Source organism: Acinonyx jubatus, chromosome B3 (genome assembly GCF_027475565.1).
Source record: "Acinonyx jubatus isolate Ajub_Pintada_27869175 chromosome B3, VMU_Ajub_asm_v1.0, whole genome shotgun sequence".
Lineage (NCBI taxonomy): Eukaryota > Metazoa > Chordata > Mammalia > Carnivora > Felidae > Acinonyx > Acinonyx jubatus.
Genome location: NC_069386.1, coordinates 28,480,768 through 28,496,711, shown reverse-complemented (window position 1 = coordinate 28,496,711; position 15,944 = coordinate 28,480,768). Strand labels below are relative to the sequence as shown.

The 15,944-nt window shown below is 50.0% G+C and overlaps 1 protein-coding gene across 1 annotated transcript in view; it reads right to left on the bottom strand.

The window, feature by feature from the left end:
* TMEM266 (transmembrane protein 266) overlaps positions 1 to 15,944 on the bottom strand; it is a 73,789-nt gene that overhangs the window by 13,565 nt on the left and 44,280 nt on the right. The window contains exon 8 of the mRNA XM_027067837.2: positions 2,316 to 2,505. Coding sequence (XP_026923638.1) covers positions 2,316 to 2,505 — 190 coding nt within the window. The remainder of the gene's footprint in view (positions 1 to 2,315; positions 2,506 to 15,944) is intronic.

Sequence of the window (15,944 nt, the reverse complement as noted above, 5' to 3'; positions counted from 1 at the left end):
GGGTTGGCTGTGGGAATGCAGTGACAGTCCCCGCAGGAGAAAACACTCAGAGGCCAGTCTTTGAAATGACACCTCGGTATAACACTGTATGTCAAACAGACTTCAATAAAAAAATAAAATGAAAGGTGCCTCAGCCGGGAGGGCATCCACCAAACCAATGCAGAACAGCTGCAGCCAAGTAGGAAAGACAAGTGCTGGGGGGCAGACCTCAGCCCAGAACGAAGAATTCTTTTCTAATAAACAGAGCCATTTAAAGTTGGGTTGGTGTGGGCTTCCCTGGGAGTTCAGGAGCACCTGTTGTTAAAGAAGGTAAGCTGAGGCCAGGGAGCCTCTTGGCAAGAGTTTTAGATGGGATGAACACATCAGCTGAAGGTCTATCCCTCCCTCAGAGAAGTTCCTCCCAGCCCCCAACTTCTACAGTTCTAAGATCCGAAGTTCTCTCTAAAAGATCATAACAGCAATCATCCCACTCCACAAAACCTGTCCACAGTGACTTACAGCCTCCAGAGCTTTCTCACACCCACCAGCTCCTCATGCTACCTGTGAGGCAGGCAGAGATGGAGCTGTGAGGCACTTTATAGAAGGGAACACTGAAGCCTCAAGTCACAGAGCTGGGGAGTAGTGGAGCCCAAGGCTCTGGCCTCCTGCCTCCCAACCCACGCAGCTCTGCTGGGCTGTCCTGGCAAAGGGAACATGGCAAGCCAAGGTGAAGTGGGCCCGAGGTCAAGCTGGGGTTTAGGGCCCCACAGCCTGGGTTCTAAGCTCAGCACCATCATTTCCAGTGTGTAATTCTGTGAAATTCTTTTTTTTTTTTTTTAATGTTTGTTTGTTTATTTTGAGAGAGACACAGCAGGGGAGGGGCAGAGAGAGAGAGAGAGAGAGAGAGAGAGAGAGGGAGGGAGAGAGGGAGAGAGGGAGAGAGGGAGAGAGGGAGAGAGGGAGAGAGGGAGAGAGGGAGAGAGGAGAGAGAGAGAGAGAGAGAGAGAGAGAGAGAGAATCCCAAGCAGGCTCTGCACTGTTAGCATGAAGCCCAATTCAGGGCTCGATCTCATGAACCCTGAGATCATGACCTGAGCCAAAATCAAGAGTCAGACACTTAACTGACTGAGCCACACAGGTGTCTCTACCCTGAAATTCTTTCAACTTCTCTGGGTCTGAGTTTTCTCCTCCATATGAGAGAAAGGTGACGTGAGGATGAAATGAGATCACACTGTAAAAACCTCCCTCCGGGGAAGGGGCGATTTGATGAACTTTTAATTCCCTTACCTTCAGGTAAAAAATGTAAACTTGAAAATGTATCCTGAATTATTAGGGGAGGTCAATATTTAAAAGAATTTTTTAATAAAGTGACGTAACCCCTTACCCATCACTTTAGTGATAACATTTTCAGGTACAAGTTAGGGCAGGGAGGACTCAGACAGGAACACAAAAGGTGCCTGGGGAGGGAAGTCTGTGTTGAGAGCTCCTAGGATCCCCTTGGGGCCCTAACGTGGGCACTCATCCTCCTACCTGGCTCCCCAGCCCCCTGAGCTGAGGTAGATCCCTGACTTGGGTCCATTTGAACACAGACTCCCCAAATCCTGCGAAGGTCCAAACTTGACAGGGCTGTGTCACCAGGCAATACCATCTGACATTTGCAGGACTGTTCTGCAGCTCTGGAGGCCACTTGCACCCACTTCCCTGAGCCTCACAACAACACTGTGAGGAAAGCTCAGCACCGTTCCCATTTGCCAGCTAGCACAACAACCAAGGCTCAGAAGGAGGAAGTTCCCTGTTCAAGATAACACAGCTGGCCATCTATACAGTACTCATGCCCCATGCTCCCATCTCCACTAATCTCTCCTGCCCACCAATTTGTTACCACCTCCAAGACTTAGGTTCTGGGCTGTACTGGCCGTAAGGATGGACTGACTATCTGGCCCCTGCGGGCAGGGTAGTCCAGAAGGAAAGTCTCAAGTCTCTGGCTTGAAGCCTAGCTCTGCCATTTATTAGTGATGCGCCTTTGTACAACTTTTATTTCATCCGTAAAATAGGTAAGTCATACTTCTAATGCAGTGAGGGATGGGGAGATAATAATGCATGCAAAGCATGCCAGCGGCCCACAGGCATAGAATGGGTGCAAGTCACTGAGATGACTTCGTGGTTGGGGCAAGGCGGCCTGACTAAACGCTTGCTCCAGGGCTAGGAAAGGTCGTCCCAGGGGCACCCCCTCCTGAGGTGAGCCCCTCCTCCCACCAGTCCCGCAAGGAGGCTCGCCCGCCCTCAGGATCCTGGGCGCAGAGGCCTGGGTGGGGGCGGGCCGCCGGCGGGCTCACCTTGCGAGGGCTGCAGCTCCTCCACGACGCTCTCGGCGGCCGTCTCCTCCGCCCACGTGCCGGCCTCCACCACCTTGTAGCGGCTGCGCGGCTGGCTGAGCACGTGAGGGGCCTGCAGCGCCGCCTCGCGCTCGGCAGCCAGGTCCAGGTCCTGCTGAGCCAGGTGCGCCCGCAGCTGCCGGATCTCAAACTGCAAGAGGAGAGGGGCTGTGGGCGGTGGGCTGCGCGCGGGAGGGCGGGGCCAGGGGCGCTTTGCTCCTGGGGCGGGGGCCAGGAGCCTGGGGCGGGGGCCAGGAGCCTGGGGCGGGGGCCAGGAGCCTGGGGCTGAGAGTCCTGAGGGGTGGGTGGGGCCTTCCTTACAAATCTCCAACGACACCAGTCGCTAGAGCCTTTGACGTTTATGGAGTCTAATCCAAGTAATAAAGTGCGTTCCTGTGTGTCATTTCTGGGATACTGTGTAGTCTGGCCCCATTGTGAAGACAAGATGGCCATTAGGGGAAACACAGCTGTGGTCTGTGGGAAGAGCACTGAAGGAGAGGCGAAAAACACGGGTTTGAATCTTGTTCTAGTTACTTGCCTAAATGTGAGATCCAGGTGTGCCTTAATTCAGGTGTCTTATACTGATGATGAATGTAAGACAGGATACCTGGCAACATCCAGGGCCAGCCTAACCAGCCGTGGGAGCCCATCCTGATGTCAGGGATCATCACCTGCTTGCTGGGCTGTCGACTGTCCATTTGTCTTCCAGCAACACCCACTTTCCTCTTTTAGGAGGTGTTCAGAAAGGGTTGGGCCCTAGTCCAGGCTCTGTAGCTTCCTGACCATGTGGCTGGGTTCCCTTATCTGTATAACAGGGGTTCTCACACCCTAATCTCTCTGAGGACTTGGGTACTAAATAAGGGCTTTGAAAAAAGCTGCACACATTTTGATTTTGGTTAATTATTTTTTGTTGTTGTTGGGAAAAGCCAACAAACCCAGATGCTTCTTGGGTTTGTGGCTGAAATGGCTGTTCATCCTCGGGCCTTTCTGGGCCATCTGTGCGAAGACAAAGTTGACGTCTGTCGTTGAAGGGCCTGGCTGTGGGCTCAGCTACAAGGAGAGCCTTCACTGCCACCTAGTGTCCCAAGAACACATTGCATCACTTCTGCACAACCTCCAGACAAACTCTCAAAGCCTGAAACAAGTGGTGGTGGAGGAGGGCAGTCCCAGGGAAGCCCAGTGCCTGGTCTCCCTACCTAGAAGATTACCTACTTGCCCATGATGCTCAGTGTCCTGCTCTGACCCCTCCCTGTAATGTTAGCCTCACACCTCCAACTCCTACCCGACAACAACATGGAACCGGGTCACAGGAATCACCAACACAACTTGGTCAGAATAGGACTCTTCACTGCATCTGAAAATCACTCCTCAGGTGGTTTCATCTCATCTTAGCTGGAGCCAAAAATGAATCACCTCCTTTGTTTCCTTGCCTTCCCTCCCCCACCATGCAATCTGTCCCCAAGTCCAGCTCCACCTCCAAGTGCTACGCCAAGCCTGCCTGCCCCACCCCCCACCACCTCCACTGCCAGCCCTCACCTGGGCAACTGCAACTTCTACAGCCTTTTGCCATCTATTCTCCAGAAGTCAGAGAGATTCTCCCAAACCTAGATCACATCATGTCACCATCTTGTCTACAAATCTCAACTGGGAGGAAACTCAACTCCTTACCCTTGGCTTACAAAGCAGGTGCATGATCTGGCCCTCTCTATCTGGCCTACTTCGCCTCATCCTTTCTCTCTTTGCCTCTCCCTGTGATGCAGGGCTTCTTGTAGTTCCTTAAACACACCAAGCATGTGTTGATCTGAAGGCCACTTCCCCAGCTGTGCCGTTTGCTCACAGATCACATAGTCAGCTCCCCCGCTCAGACCCAACCCCCCCCCCCCACCTGAGGCAGCCACCCAGGTACTTTGTCATGCCAGCCTGTTTGAATTCTCTGCATTGGACTTATCACCTTCTGATATTTTATAATCTATTTTAATATTTTATTATTTTTCTTTTGGTGTAAATGAAATGCACAATTAAAGCATTAGTTAACATTAGGGTGGTCAAGTAGGAGACTGACGTTGGGACAACCTCCCAATGTCAGTGTCCACAGGTTTTGTCTCTGGGACCACTCAGTTTTTCAGAGAGCTCATCAGCCTCTGGCAGCCTCTGTGCTGGGAGCAGGGCAAGGGAATGGGGCAGAGGGTCCCATCATTATACGGAAGGATTATCACTTAATCCTCGTTTTCAGCCCTGTACCCCTTCTCTGACCCTTGCCTAACCCAGGGACCACCTGCAGAGCCCTCTGGTTCAGTTTCTCCAGAGGAAAAGCCTCTATGATTCTTGTAGGATGCGGGTGTGTGGTCTCCTGGCTGTTCAGGATTGGGATGGGGCCCAAGGGGCTCAAATATTGTGTGTACAGGCTTTTAGCCAACCCCTCTCCCTTTGGTCAGCTTCCCAATCACTCCTTTCTTCCCAAACTCTCAAGGGTTCTGAGGGCAGAATTAGCCCATTTCCCTCATTATCCTCTGCAGGCACTTGAATTATAAATTCTCCATTCTGCTAGATCGGTTACCCCTTTCTCATCCACTATTTTTCTCAAATCCACTTAAGTCTCTATATTCTTTGTCCTTATGGACAAGACTTAAAGAGACACTTTCTTAATTCTTATGTGTTTATGGTTTTTTAAATAATGACTTTAGTGGAGTTTGGGAAAGGAGATGATACAAATATGTGTAGTCACTCCATCATTTTCTTTAAGGACTATCTTTTGGTTTTCCCCTCCCACTGCAGTGATGGTATAATGGTTAAAAGAAAAAGAAAGAAAGAAAGAAAAAAGTCCTGATGGGTAGTTAATGCCAATCTCTGTGGTGTAAATACTCCACCATAGCCAATTTCAAACTACCAACACAATGTCATGGAGAATTGGGAAGACATGTACACAAGTGGCTATCAGGGATGAGGGCTCTAGCACAGCACTGCCACCTTCGCCCCCCTAATAAAATATAATCTCTGTAAGAGCAGGGGTCTTGACTGTTTTGTTGCCTGGTGTAGAGAAGGCACTCAATAATTATTGTTGAATTAATGAATGAATGAAACTAATCAGCTCTGCTCAATTCTGTGGTTTCAGACCAAGCCCCAATCTTAGCCCAAAGCTGAGATAGTCTGAGCCCTGATCCTGCTCACACACTAAGCTCTGACTGTGAGCCCCAACCATGGTTACACACTGAGCCCTGTACCTGCTCACACACTGTGCCCTATCTCTGCTTTCAGTCTAGGCTCAGACTCTGGACCTCAACAACTCAGTACTTACATGGGGCCATTGGTTGTAGACGGTAAGAAAGCAACCCTGGCTTATTATACGGTGGTCTTCTGTGCAGGGGGAGAGAGTTCAAGCTACCTCTCTGGCAGCAAGGTCTCAGAGGTCACAAGGGGCCCATGAGGCAACCTTCCTGAGTTCTGCTGGGGCTGGAAGCCCCTCCTTCCCAGGCTGATCTGAACTTCCCATGGGCATATGTAGACCACTTTCTCCAAGGCTGCTCATCAGGGCCAGTAGGCCCAGCTAATGGCCTTCTAGGCCACTCTGAGCAGATGCATTATTGATAACTTGTAATTGATATAGAGCTGCCCATGAGTGTCCCACTGGAATTCAGGCCAGACAGCCAGAGGCCAGGGCTTGCCCAGCCCCAAGCCCACATGTGCAGACATAGGCACATACATTAAAACAAGTTTTAGGCTACAGATATGAACCCCAAGTATATGGGAGTTCTCCTAGACATTCATTCATTCATTCATTCATTCATTCATTCATTCACTCATTCAGATAAAGCATGGTGAGGGCTATGTTAAAATTCTGTTACGTGTTTTAGAATGAAAATGTGTCTCTCAGCTTGGAAGTGAGTCCTCAGTGGCCCCATGTGAGGGGGACCGTGTCTGCTGCACTGTGGGGAGTAAATCTCCCAGGACAGTCTCAAGGGGTGACACCGGGTGGCACTTGTGGCAGGGGAGTCACGATGTGTCCAAAAGACAGAGGCCTGGTAGGTAAGAGAGCCTGGGGAGATCAACAGAAGCCACACCAGGCAGAGCCCTTTAGCTACAGCAAGATATTTCTAGGATGTCGGCCTTTAAAGAGTGACAGGAAATCACTGAAATCTTTTGAACGGAAGGACAGGTGAGGGAGGAGGTGTTGTGGTGACTCAGGTGAGCACTTTGGAAGGACTGTGCTGACAGCATGGCGAAGGATTGGACAGAGATGGGCCAGGGTGGACCTGGGAATACCAGCTGGGATGCTATTTCTGCAACCTAGGCCAGATAACCAGAATTTGGACTAGGTTGGAGACAGTAGAGACAGGAGGTTAAGGCGACTAGTAGGAGGTAGAAGTGTCAGGATGGGCATGGATTGGAATGAGGGTGAAGGAGAAGGACATATTTTTACAAGCTTCAGAGGGTATGAGTGGCTGGATGCTCTCAGCCCGTGCCCTGAGGAGGAATGACTGACTTCCTACAGAGGAAGTGCATATAGCTAAATGGCTCTCAGCTCAGCTCAATTCAGCTCAGCTCTAGGGGGCTGTCAGGGTATTGCAGCTGGGACACTCAGAGCCTGGCTTCTGCTTCTCCTCTACTGAACATGGCCACATGTACTTCCCCAGCTGACTGAAGGGCTGTCAGGGGTCCTAGGATATCAGGACCTCATTAGTCAGTGGGTGAACTGGGGCTCCAGGGTTGGAAGAAGCCTCTGTGCTGGGAGACAGGGCAGGGGAAAAGCTAGGTCAACAGGGTGCATCAGAAACAAAGCTAGGCCCAGAATCCAGGCCTCTGGCTTCTAGCTTCACAGACTTTGTGTCAAGGAACTCGAAGCCTTAGAGACAAGATGGAAGAGACTAGGCTCAAGCAGAATACAGAGGGGTTAATGGCTATAGGGGCCAGGAAAAAGCAGGAGGCTCCAAGTGGGGAAAAAGCAAGGGCTGGAGGCAGGCACCAGAATTCTCAGCCCTTCACCCCTCCCTCACTCTGACTTTGGGTGAGTCTCTGTTCCTCTTTGGACCTTGGTTTTACTGTGTGTTCAATAAGGCAAATGGACTAGCTGAATTCTGAGTCTATGACAAGCTCTGTGCTGGCTCTGGGAGCCTAGCTGGGCGGGAATAAAGTACAAGTGACAGGTGGCTCCTGGTGCTGTCTTGAGGGCCATCCCCTGCTCCCTGATGAAATGCCCCATTCCCGGAGGGCCGACTCTTTACAGAAAGATAACATAATCCAGAATCTCTAAAACACATTATTAACAGTGTGTAGTACACAAAAAGAATTACTATTCATGCAAATAAGCAAACACACACACACACACACCCAGTGTTCAATTATCAAGACATAAAACAGTCAAGAGGCTGCTTAGAATTTTCATAAAGGCTGGCTTATCTAATATTTGAGTTAGCAGATAAGGACTTCAAAATAACTGTGATGATTATATTGAATTAGGAGGAAAGATGAACAGAATGGATGTAGCATTTCAGTGGAGAAACAGAACTTGTAAGAGGAATCAAATGGAACTTCTAGAAGTTCAACATGCAATATCTGAAACTGAGAATTCCATTGGATGGGCTTAACAGCAGACCAGACATTGTAGAAGATAAGATTGTTGGACTTGAGGGCAGGTCTACAGGAAAATATTGCAACATATGGCCAAAAAAAAGGAGGCGGGGGGGGGGGGGTAGGGAGAATGAGTGATCAAAATAGGTCTAAGAGAGATGTGAGACATGCTCAAAGGGCCTAACATAGGCAAGCAGAATTTCAAAAGGAGAAGGAAAGGATAAAGCAAAACAATCAGTAAAGAAATCATGGTCAAGAACTTTCCCAATATAATAAAAAAAATCCACAAATTCAAGAAACTCAGAGAATCTGAAGCAGGATAAATACAAAATATGCACACCTAGACACTCTGTGGTCAAACTGTTGAAACCAGTTAAGAAGAAACATCCAAGCTCTCCAGGGCTCACGTGGGCCTCGAGGGGCAAAGGCACATGGTGGCTCTGATGACAAAATGAAGCAAATTTTCTATTGGCAAACTGGCCGGGGGGAAAAAAAGACCATCCTGAGACTCAGGGAGAATGAAAGTGCAGTCACAGCCCTTCTTAATGCACATCATTAGCTAAGTATTTTTATCAGATAACCTGACCAGATCAGCCAGCATCCACAGGGAAGCCCTCAGCATGCATTACAGAGTGAGTCAAGGCCTCTTCCATTGGGGCTGGGCTTTTAATGCATGCCCAGGTGGGGCCAGACCCCTGGGGCGGCAGAGCTGGCACACCCAGTACATCTCTGCCTATAATGGTCTGGTTTGTGGAGTACACTTGACACGGCCTTGGCCTGATCAATGCACACTCTGGCCAGAAGCTCGATGCTATCTAATGCAAGAGCAATAATTTTCTTCCATCCTATTAGTGCTGTCTGCACAGACTGCCCTGCCTTCAAACCTATCTGCTATTGGGATGGCATCCAATGTTTATTTCCATTAGTTTCACCATTGTTGGTAACAATAAAAATCAGGAGACAGTTGCAAACTAATGATTTAGGAGCAGGGGGAAGCTGAATTCAACCTTGGCCCCTTTCCATCCATTGTGAAGATGACTAGTAGTTGGCCATAAATTTAAATTATGGCAAAAGGATAACATAAGTTATTCCTCTGATGGCTAATTTTATCAGCTAAATAGGCTTGTCATTAAAGCTATCGGCTGTTTTACAAATCACTTCCCATGCTTAAACACACACACACACACACACACACACACACACACACACACACACACACTTCCCTTCCCACAGTGGAGATCTTGAATAATCCAGGTAACAAAGGCGATTGTGCTGAGCTGGGGACTTGTGGCCTCTGCGGGAAAAGTGGGGGGCTCTCTGGAATGAGTCAGATCAAGCACCACCCCTAGAACCAGGATAGGACCCTTTTCTGCTCTTTCCAATCTCCTGATGGCCATGGAAGCCCTTCTCTGAGTTGGCAGCCCAGCCTCAAAGGTGAGAATCTGTGCAGCCGTTGGCGTTCTCTCAGAGGTGCTGAGCACCGGGGATCCTGGGTCCCAAGCAAGGTCCGCAGATCACCTCCCACCACCTAACAAGTGGGTTATGACCCCTGCATGATCCCTGCACCTGAAAGTGGAGTGGATGGAGAGGGAGGAACAGGACAAGGCCCTTCCCCCACCGCCTACTTCCACCAGAAATGCCTATTGCTTGGGGTCAAGATTATTATTCTGTTTCTTACAGAAAAAGGTCAAGGTGACTTGCATCATCCAGAGAGGATTAATAGATGTGATTGTGCCCATGGGATGGGGGAAAGGGGTAGAGAACGTTGTGAGCCCATGGGCCTCATATTATGGATTAGTCCCCGTGCAAGTGACTGTTTTCTTGCTGGGCACATAGACCACTTTGGTCTGCATCTGGTGCCTTAAGTGTGACTGTGAAACTGAGTCCCATCTACGAAATGGGGGCAGAAGCCTGGCTAATAAAAACCTGTACACAGTTCTCTACTCTCCCCTTCTCTACTTCTCCCCTGCTGAAGGAAGAAAACTGCAAGGACTTAGAAGGAACTACAAAATGGGAGGAGCCTGGAGGCCAGACTGACTGTGTCGAACAGTGGCCCACCACCCCCTGTCCACTGCAACCTGCATTGGGCTGTGATGTGAGAGACAAACTCTTCTTGTGGTAGGTCACTGACATTTCCATATTTGTTTGATGTAGCAGCTTGTGTGACTCCGCCTGACAGTGACTTGTACAGACACCCCAGGCCTAGTGTAGGCAAGCAGACCCTGACGTTGCGTTCCATCCCTGGCCCTCTACCACGAACTGTATGGCCTGGGCAAGCAACGGCCTCTCTCAGACATTGTCTTCCCATCTATAAAGGGGTTAATAATACCTAGCCTACCCACTCTGACCATCAAAGCCAAAGGGAGTTAAAATACACTGGAGCGCCTGGGTGGCTCAGTCGGTTAAGCGTCTAACCCTTGGTTTCAGCTCAGCAGTTTGCATGAGCCTGCTTGGGATTCTCTCTGTCTCTCTCTCCCCCTCCCAGGTGCCCTCTCCCTCCCAAATAAATAAACTTAAAAGAATTTTTTTAAGTACATGGAAGCACATTTGTAAATGGCCACCATTATACAAATGATTTAGTATATTTATTTTCTCTCTCTCCCCTTTTTTTTACATTCCCAGAAAGACACTGGTAGGCTGGACTTTATATATGTTACTTGACTTAGTCTGATCCTTATAGCATCCTGGTGGCATAAGCCTTGTTTCCTCCGTTTTTCCAACAAGGAAATCGAGGCCCAGGGATTAAGGGGGAAACCAGTCATTGGTGGAGTGGAGGTTGGAATCTTGCTTGCTGGCTCCTTGTCTAAGAGGGCTCCCTCCACCCTCCAGGCTGCCCCCACACAGGACTCCTCTTTCAGGGACTGAAGCTTGCCCAGGGCCCGAGACTGTCCTAAGAGGTTCACTGAGCTCCACTGGCCTCCTTGCGGGCTAGGCCTCCAGTCACCCTAGATACCTGGGTTTTTGCTAATGGTCTCAGGGTGAATGGTACTCAACTTAGAAAGAGAACTTCCTTCTGTCCTTCCCAAAGGACCCTGGAGAAAAGAAATAAATTTTGACTGTGAGCCAGGTTGGATCCTATTAACACTGGGCCAAAGGCAAAACTTATAGGGCAAAGAGCAAGTACAACGGGGACTTCAGAACAGGTTTCAGAATTAGAGCAAGATCCTGCGCACAGCTGTACATAAAGCTTCAGAAGTGGTTTCTTAAGACGAGTTAGAAGAATATACAGTGATTTAACCGCTGTATCTAAAACATCTTTAATCTCTGAAGCAGTCAGAACACAGGGACCTAAAGCTCATGCTATCTCTCCAAAGGATAGTAACTAGCATCCCACCTCTGGAATCCATCTGTGTGGATTAACCCCTAAGGACATCCTGGCCAGGACTCTCAGACAGAGAATAAAACACAAGTGAATGAGAAGGAACTTTCATCAGCAGAAGGACTGTTGAATTTGGGGGTCTGAGGCTATCTGCTTCTGTCACAGAAGTGAGCAACCTGGAAGCAGGATGCAGAAGACCTGCCAGAGCTTAGGCAGGGGAAGACTGACCAACAGAGTATCCTCCTTCCCCGCTGGCCCCAGATTTCCAGAAGGAATCTGTTCAGGGTGAGCTGAGCCCATCAGTCAGAAGAGATGATGGAAATACGGGAAGCAGGGCAATGAACCACAAGAGACTTCTGTTTCCATCCTAATCTTCTAACTGCTGTGTGAGGTTGGGCACACCTCTCCCCCTCTCTGTGCCTCAGATTCCCCCATCTGCCAAATCTAGGATTCTGCCAGACGCCCTCTAAGGATGCTTTCATTTATAACATAAAGTGGTTCTGGGGCACCTGGGGTGTGGCCTGTGGTAAGAAATGAGCTGCCACATGGCACAGAAGATAAAATGTACAAGATATTCATGTAAGAAACCCACACACTGTGTCACCCAAGAGTCTCTACAGCACTTTACCTCTGTGGTCTTCCTCCCCAAACCCATAACTCCAATCTAGTCATGAGGAAAACATCAGACAAATCCCAACTGAGGAGCATCCTACAAAATACCTGACCAGTACTCCAAATGGTCAATATCATTAAAAACAAGGCAAGTCTGAGGAACTTTTATAGCCAAGAGGAGACTAAAGAGACATGATGACCAAATGTAATGTGGTGTCCTGAATGGGATCCTGGAACAGATAAAAGATGTTAGATAAAAACTAAGGAAACTGGAACAACGAATGGACTCTAATAATAACATACCAATATTGATTTATTAATTGTAAGAAATGCATGATGTTAATGTGAGATGGTCGCAGGGAATTGGGTGTGGGGTATACACGGGAACTCTGTACGATCTTCATGACTTTCCTATAAATCTAAAACCGTTCTAAAAAAATAGTTTATTTTAAAAAGAGCTAAAGATGAGTAAAGTCTTGAGAAATATTTACACAGATACATCTTGGGGAAAGAGCAGGATGAATGCAAATTTGGTGTTTCATTAAACTGAAATTCTACACACTTCATGGGAAGTTTGGTAAATTTCAACGTTTTAGGTAGTGCATACAAATTCGATTTGGAAATTGTTTTATTAAACTAGGAGAATTCCAGCAGGGAGACAGAACGCAGGAGTGTTTGACAAAGATGATTGAAATGACCTGGAGTGGGGTTGGAGGTAGCAGGGAGGTGCGCAGCAGGAAGAGACTCTTAGGAAATGCTGTTGAGACAGCTGAGTAGAGCTGGGTCTGTGCCTGTGGGAGAGCTGCGCTCAGGCTGTGGTTTAAAGATACTCTGGTGCATGATCTGGCCAATGCCTTCAACTGAGCACCAAGAAGCCATATGAATAGAAAAATAATGTAGAAAGACTCTAAGCAAGGTGGGCTGGGAAAGAACAGTATTCCATTAGGACAACTGAGTCTATTCCTGGCTCTAAAAGCCCTCAATCAACTGTGAACTCTTGGGAAAGTCACCACTCCTCAATTTTCTTAACTGTAAAATAAATGGGTGTATGTCAGGGAGGGGCTGGGCTGGCATTAGTTGCCATTCATCATGTGCCGGGTTTTAGGTGACATAATGTCAGAACCATCCTTCAAGGAGTTTTACTATTGCTCTTTTTCAGACTAGGAAAACCAAGGCCCACACAGGTCCCACCAGTGACCAAAGCTACAAGGCCAGGAAGTGGCCAAGCTGGCTTTGCACTCAGGTCTGTTGCTGAAGTCTCTCCTAACCATTCCAGGCGCTATCCTCTCAGAGTGGTTGGCTGCCCTGATAACGCCATGAGCACCTTCATTTTTTAAGGGTATTTGTAGCCCAGTCAAGTCTCAAACCTAGTCCCAAAACACAGGTGGAAATGAGGTAGGTGTCCACTGGCCCTGCCTGTGGAGTGGAGAGCAGCATCCATGGTTCCTCTGCTCTCACCGGGCCCCCTCCCGCCCTCCCTGTGGCCCTCCCTGTGGCCTCCCTGTGAATCCTGCTGGGATTCCAGTCCAGCTGCCTCTTTCTGCTGTCTCAACTAAGATTACAGGCTTCAGGTGTTTTTTAAATTAAAACGGTTTGTTTCTTTCTGTTCATCTCTTTTCCAGATGTCACTACCTAGAGGGAATCTGTCTTTATTTATTGGCTCTTTCCTGTGCAGAATCCAAGGGAGTCTCCCTCTGGCCAAGCCCCCTAGGAAGGAGGGCACATGTGGGGGGTGACTTAAACCAGGAGAGCAGGAACACGGGGTCTCTGGGGGCTCAGGACAGGAGTCCTGCTGGAAACCGCTGGGGGTGGGGTTGCCATTAGGGTTTTCTCTCAGCTTCGTGGCCCATGTGGTGTTGATGTGAGGCTGCTGTAGGGTCAGCTTGTTCTCTGCCGGGCTGGGAGGCTGTGTGTGAATTTATGAAAGGCAGATGTGGCACCCTGTGGGCGTCTATCATGTGGCCACTGAGGCAGAGTGTCCATTTTCCGATTAGACAGTAGACTGAGAGCTGCCTGACTAAGCTCTAGCCAGGTCCTGGATGTCACCCAGATCTGTCCTCTCCCCTCTTCCTCTATACCTCTGTCTGTCCCAAACCTAGGCCTCTCTACCCAGGCATCCTGTCTCCATTCCTGCCCTCGCCCATCCTGCCTCCAACAGCAGCCAGAGAGATCCATCAGCAACTCCAACCTGATCAGATCTCCTACTCCTGCTTCTAACACTCCAGGCCTCACCCTTCCCTATAGGCTGGAGCCCAAGCTCCCTGATCAGCCAGGCAGGCCCTTCCCAAGCCTGCCTCCAGATCCTCCTACTTTCTCCCGCTGCTCATATTCTGAATGGCCTTAAGCGCCCCTGGTACAACAGCCACTCTAGTGCCTCATCTGTCCCCTCTGCCAGACATCCGTCTCCAAGAGACCCTGCCCGATGTCAGCTCCCCTGGAAACCCACCACTCTCCTGTCCCCGTGGCATGCAGAGCCCCCAGGCACGTCCCTGCTGAAGCATGCATGCACCAGATTGCCACTGTTTATGGGCCTGCCACACTCCTTGAGTCACCCAGAGCCGCATGAAGGTAGGGGCCAAATCTCTCCACGACAGTGCTCCTAGTGCCCGGCACAGGTTGGGATGGTGCTGGCTGACCAGATGTATGGGCGAGAAAATGAAGCTGACTCCAACTACTTAGGGGCTAGGATATTGGTCTTCCCGTCCATAGCTCTGGATAGACCGCCCTACACCCAGGATCCCTTGGATAATGTGCTCCTGAGGGCTATGTCCCCTGATGTCCCCTCATCACCCATAAGCATTTTGTGTTCCCAAAGTAGATAAAAAGATTTGGTTCCCTGACAGACATTCCAAGGAGATGATTTTGAAGACTCTGTGTGCCGGTTCCTGTGGGACATTTCTAGGGATCCATTTGTGGTGACATTCCACAGATTTCCCATTCCACCCCCCCCCCCCCCGCCAGCTCTTCCTCCAGCTATGAGAGGTTGGGGTTGAGGGGCCAGGAAACCCACAATGTGCGGGGCGCTGGGCTGAGTGAAAACATGAGTCAGGCGAGGCCTGCCCTTGTGGAGCAGTCCACTCAGTGGGAGAAGCAGTCCCGGGTGCAAATAATGACAGCCCATGGCAGCAAGTGCCCCATGCTCTCTGGAGGCCAACAGCAAGGGCTGGCGGGTAAAGGAGCAGTGGCTGTGGTGAAGGGGGAGTGCCATGTTTTGTGGAAAAGCAAAGACTTGCAGGCTGTGCACAAGTTCGATAGGCAGAGCTTGCAAGGGGTAAGGATTCAGGAGAGGGGCACAGCACAACCAAAGCTAAGAGACGGGATGGCATGGGGCTTGTCAGAATGACAGGTGACTCCACCTGACTCCATCAGGGTGTTCACGTGCGAGATGAATGAGGCATGAGGTTGACAAGAATGACAGCTGTGTGCGGCCCTCAGACCCTCATTGAGAGTGCCTGGGTGCTCGGCTATGGGGCAGGGGGAGGGAACCAAGGGGTGTGCATCCTCACCACACCGCAAGCCAGAAGTGCTCAGCCCCACGTGGGGCAAACAGCTGGGGCATTCTATGCCTGGATTGGCCCTGGGCACTAAGGGCGGGGGCATAGCTTATGTGGCTCACAGGGCAAGGGGCAGTGGAGTGTCCTCTCCCCAGCAGCCAAGGCGTAGGCCGGAATGACAGTCCATCCTCTCACACACCTTCCACCACCTTGCTAGCTAGTCCCCTCTCTGGCATTCCTACCCTGCGCACTGGGTACTAGAACATTTCTTCACTGGAGGCTGTGTTTCTACAGAGCTCTGGAGCCTTGTTGCAGGACCCAGCTAGACAAGCCCTCTCCCTGGCCCAGCTGCCCAGCCCCCCTGGCTCTGCCGAGCACGGCCTCCCAGGGCCTGTCACCTTTTTCTCTTCCCCGCAGCTCCTAGAAGACAGAGAACTGCTAACACCTCTTTGGGGTGTCTGCGGTGGGGGGGGGGGGTCCTGAGTGGTGACTGGCCCACACTGGTGCCCGCAACCTCTGCAGACAGAAGTTGTCCCCTGCTCTAGAGACCACTGAGCTGAGAAGACTCTGATGAACTGAGTTGGTGACTCAGCTGGCTCA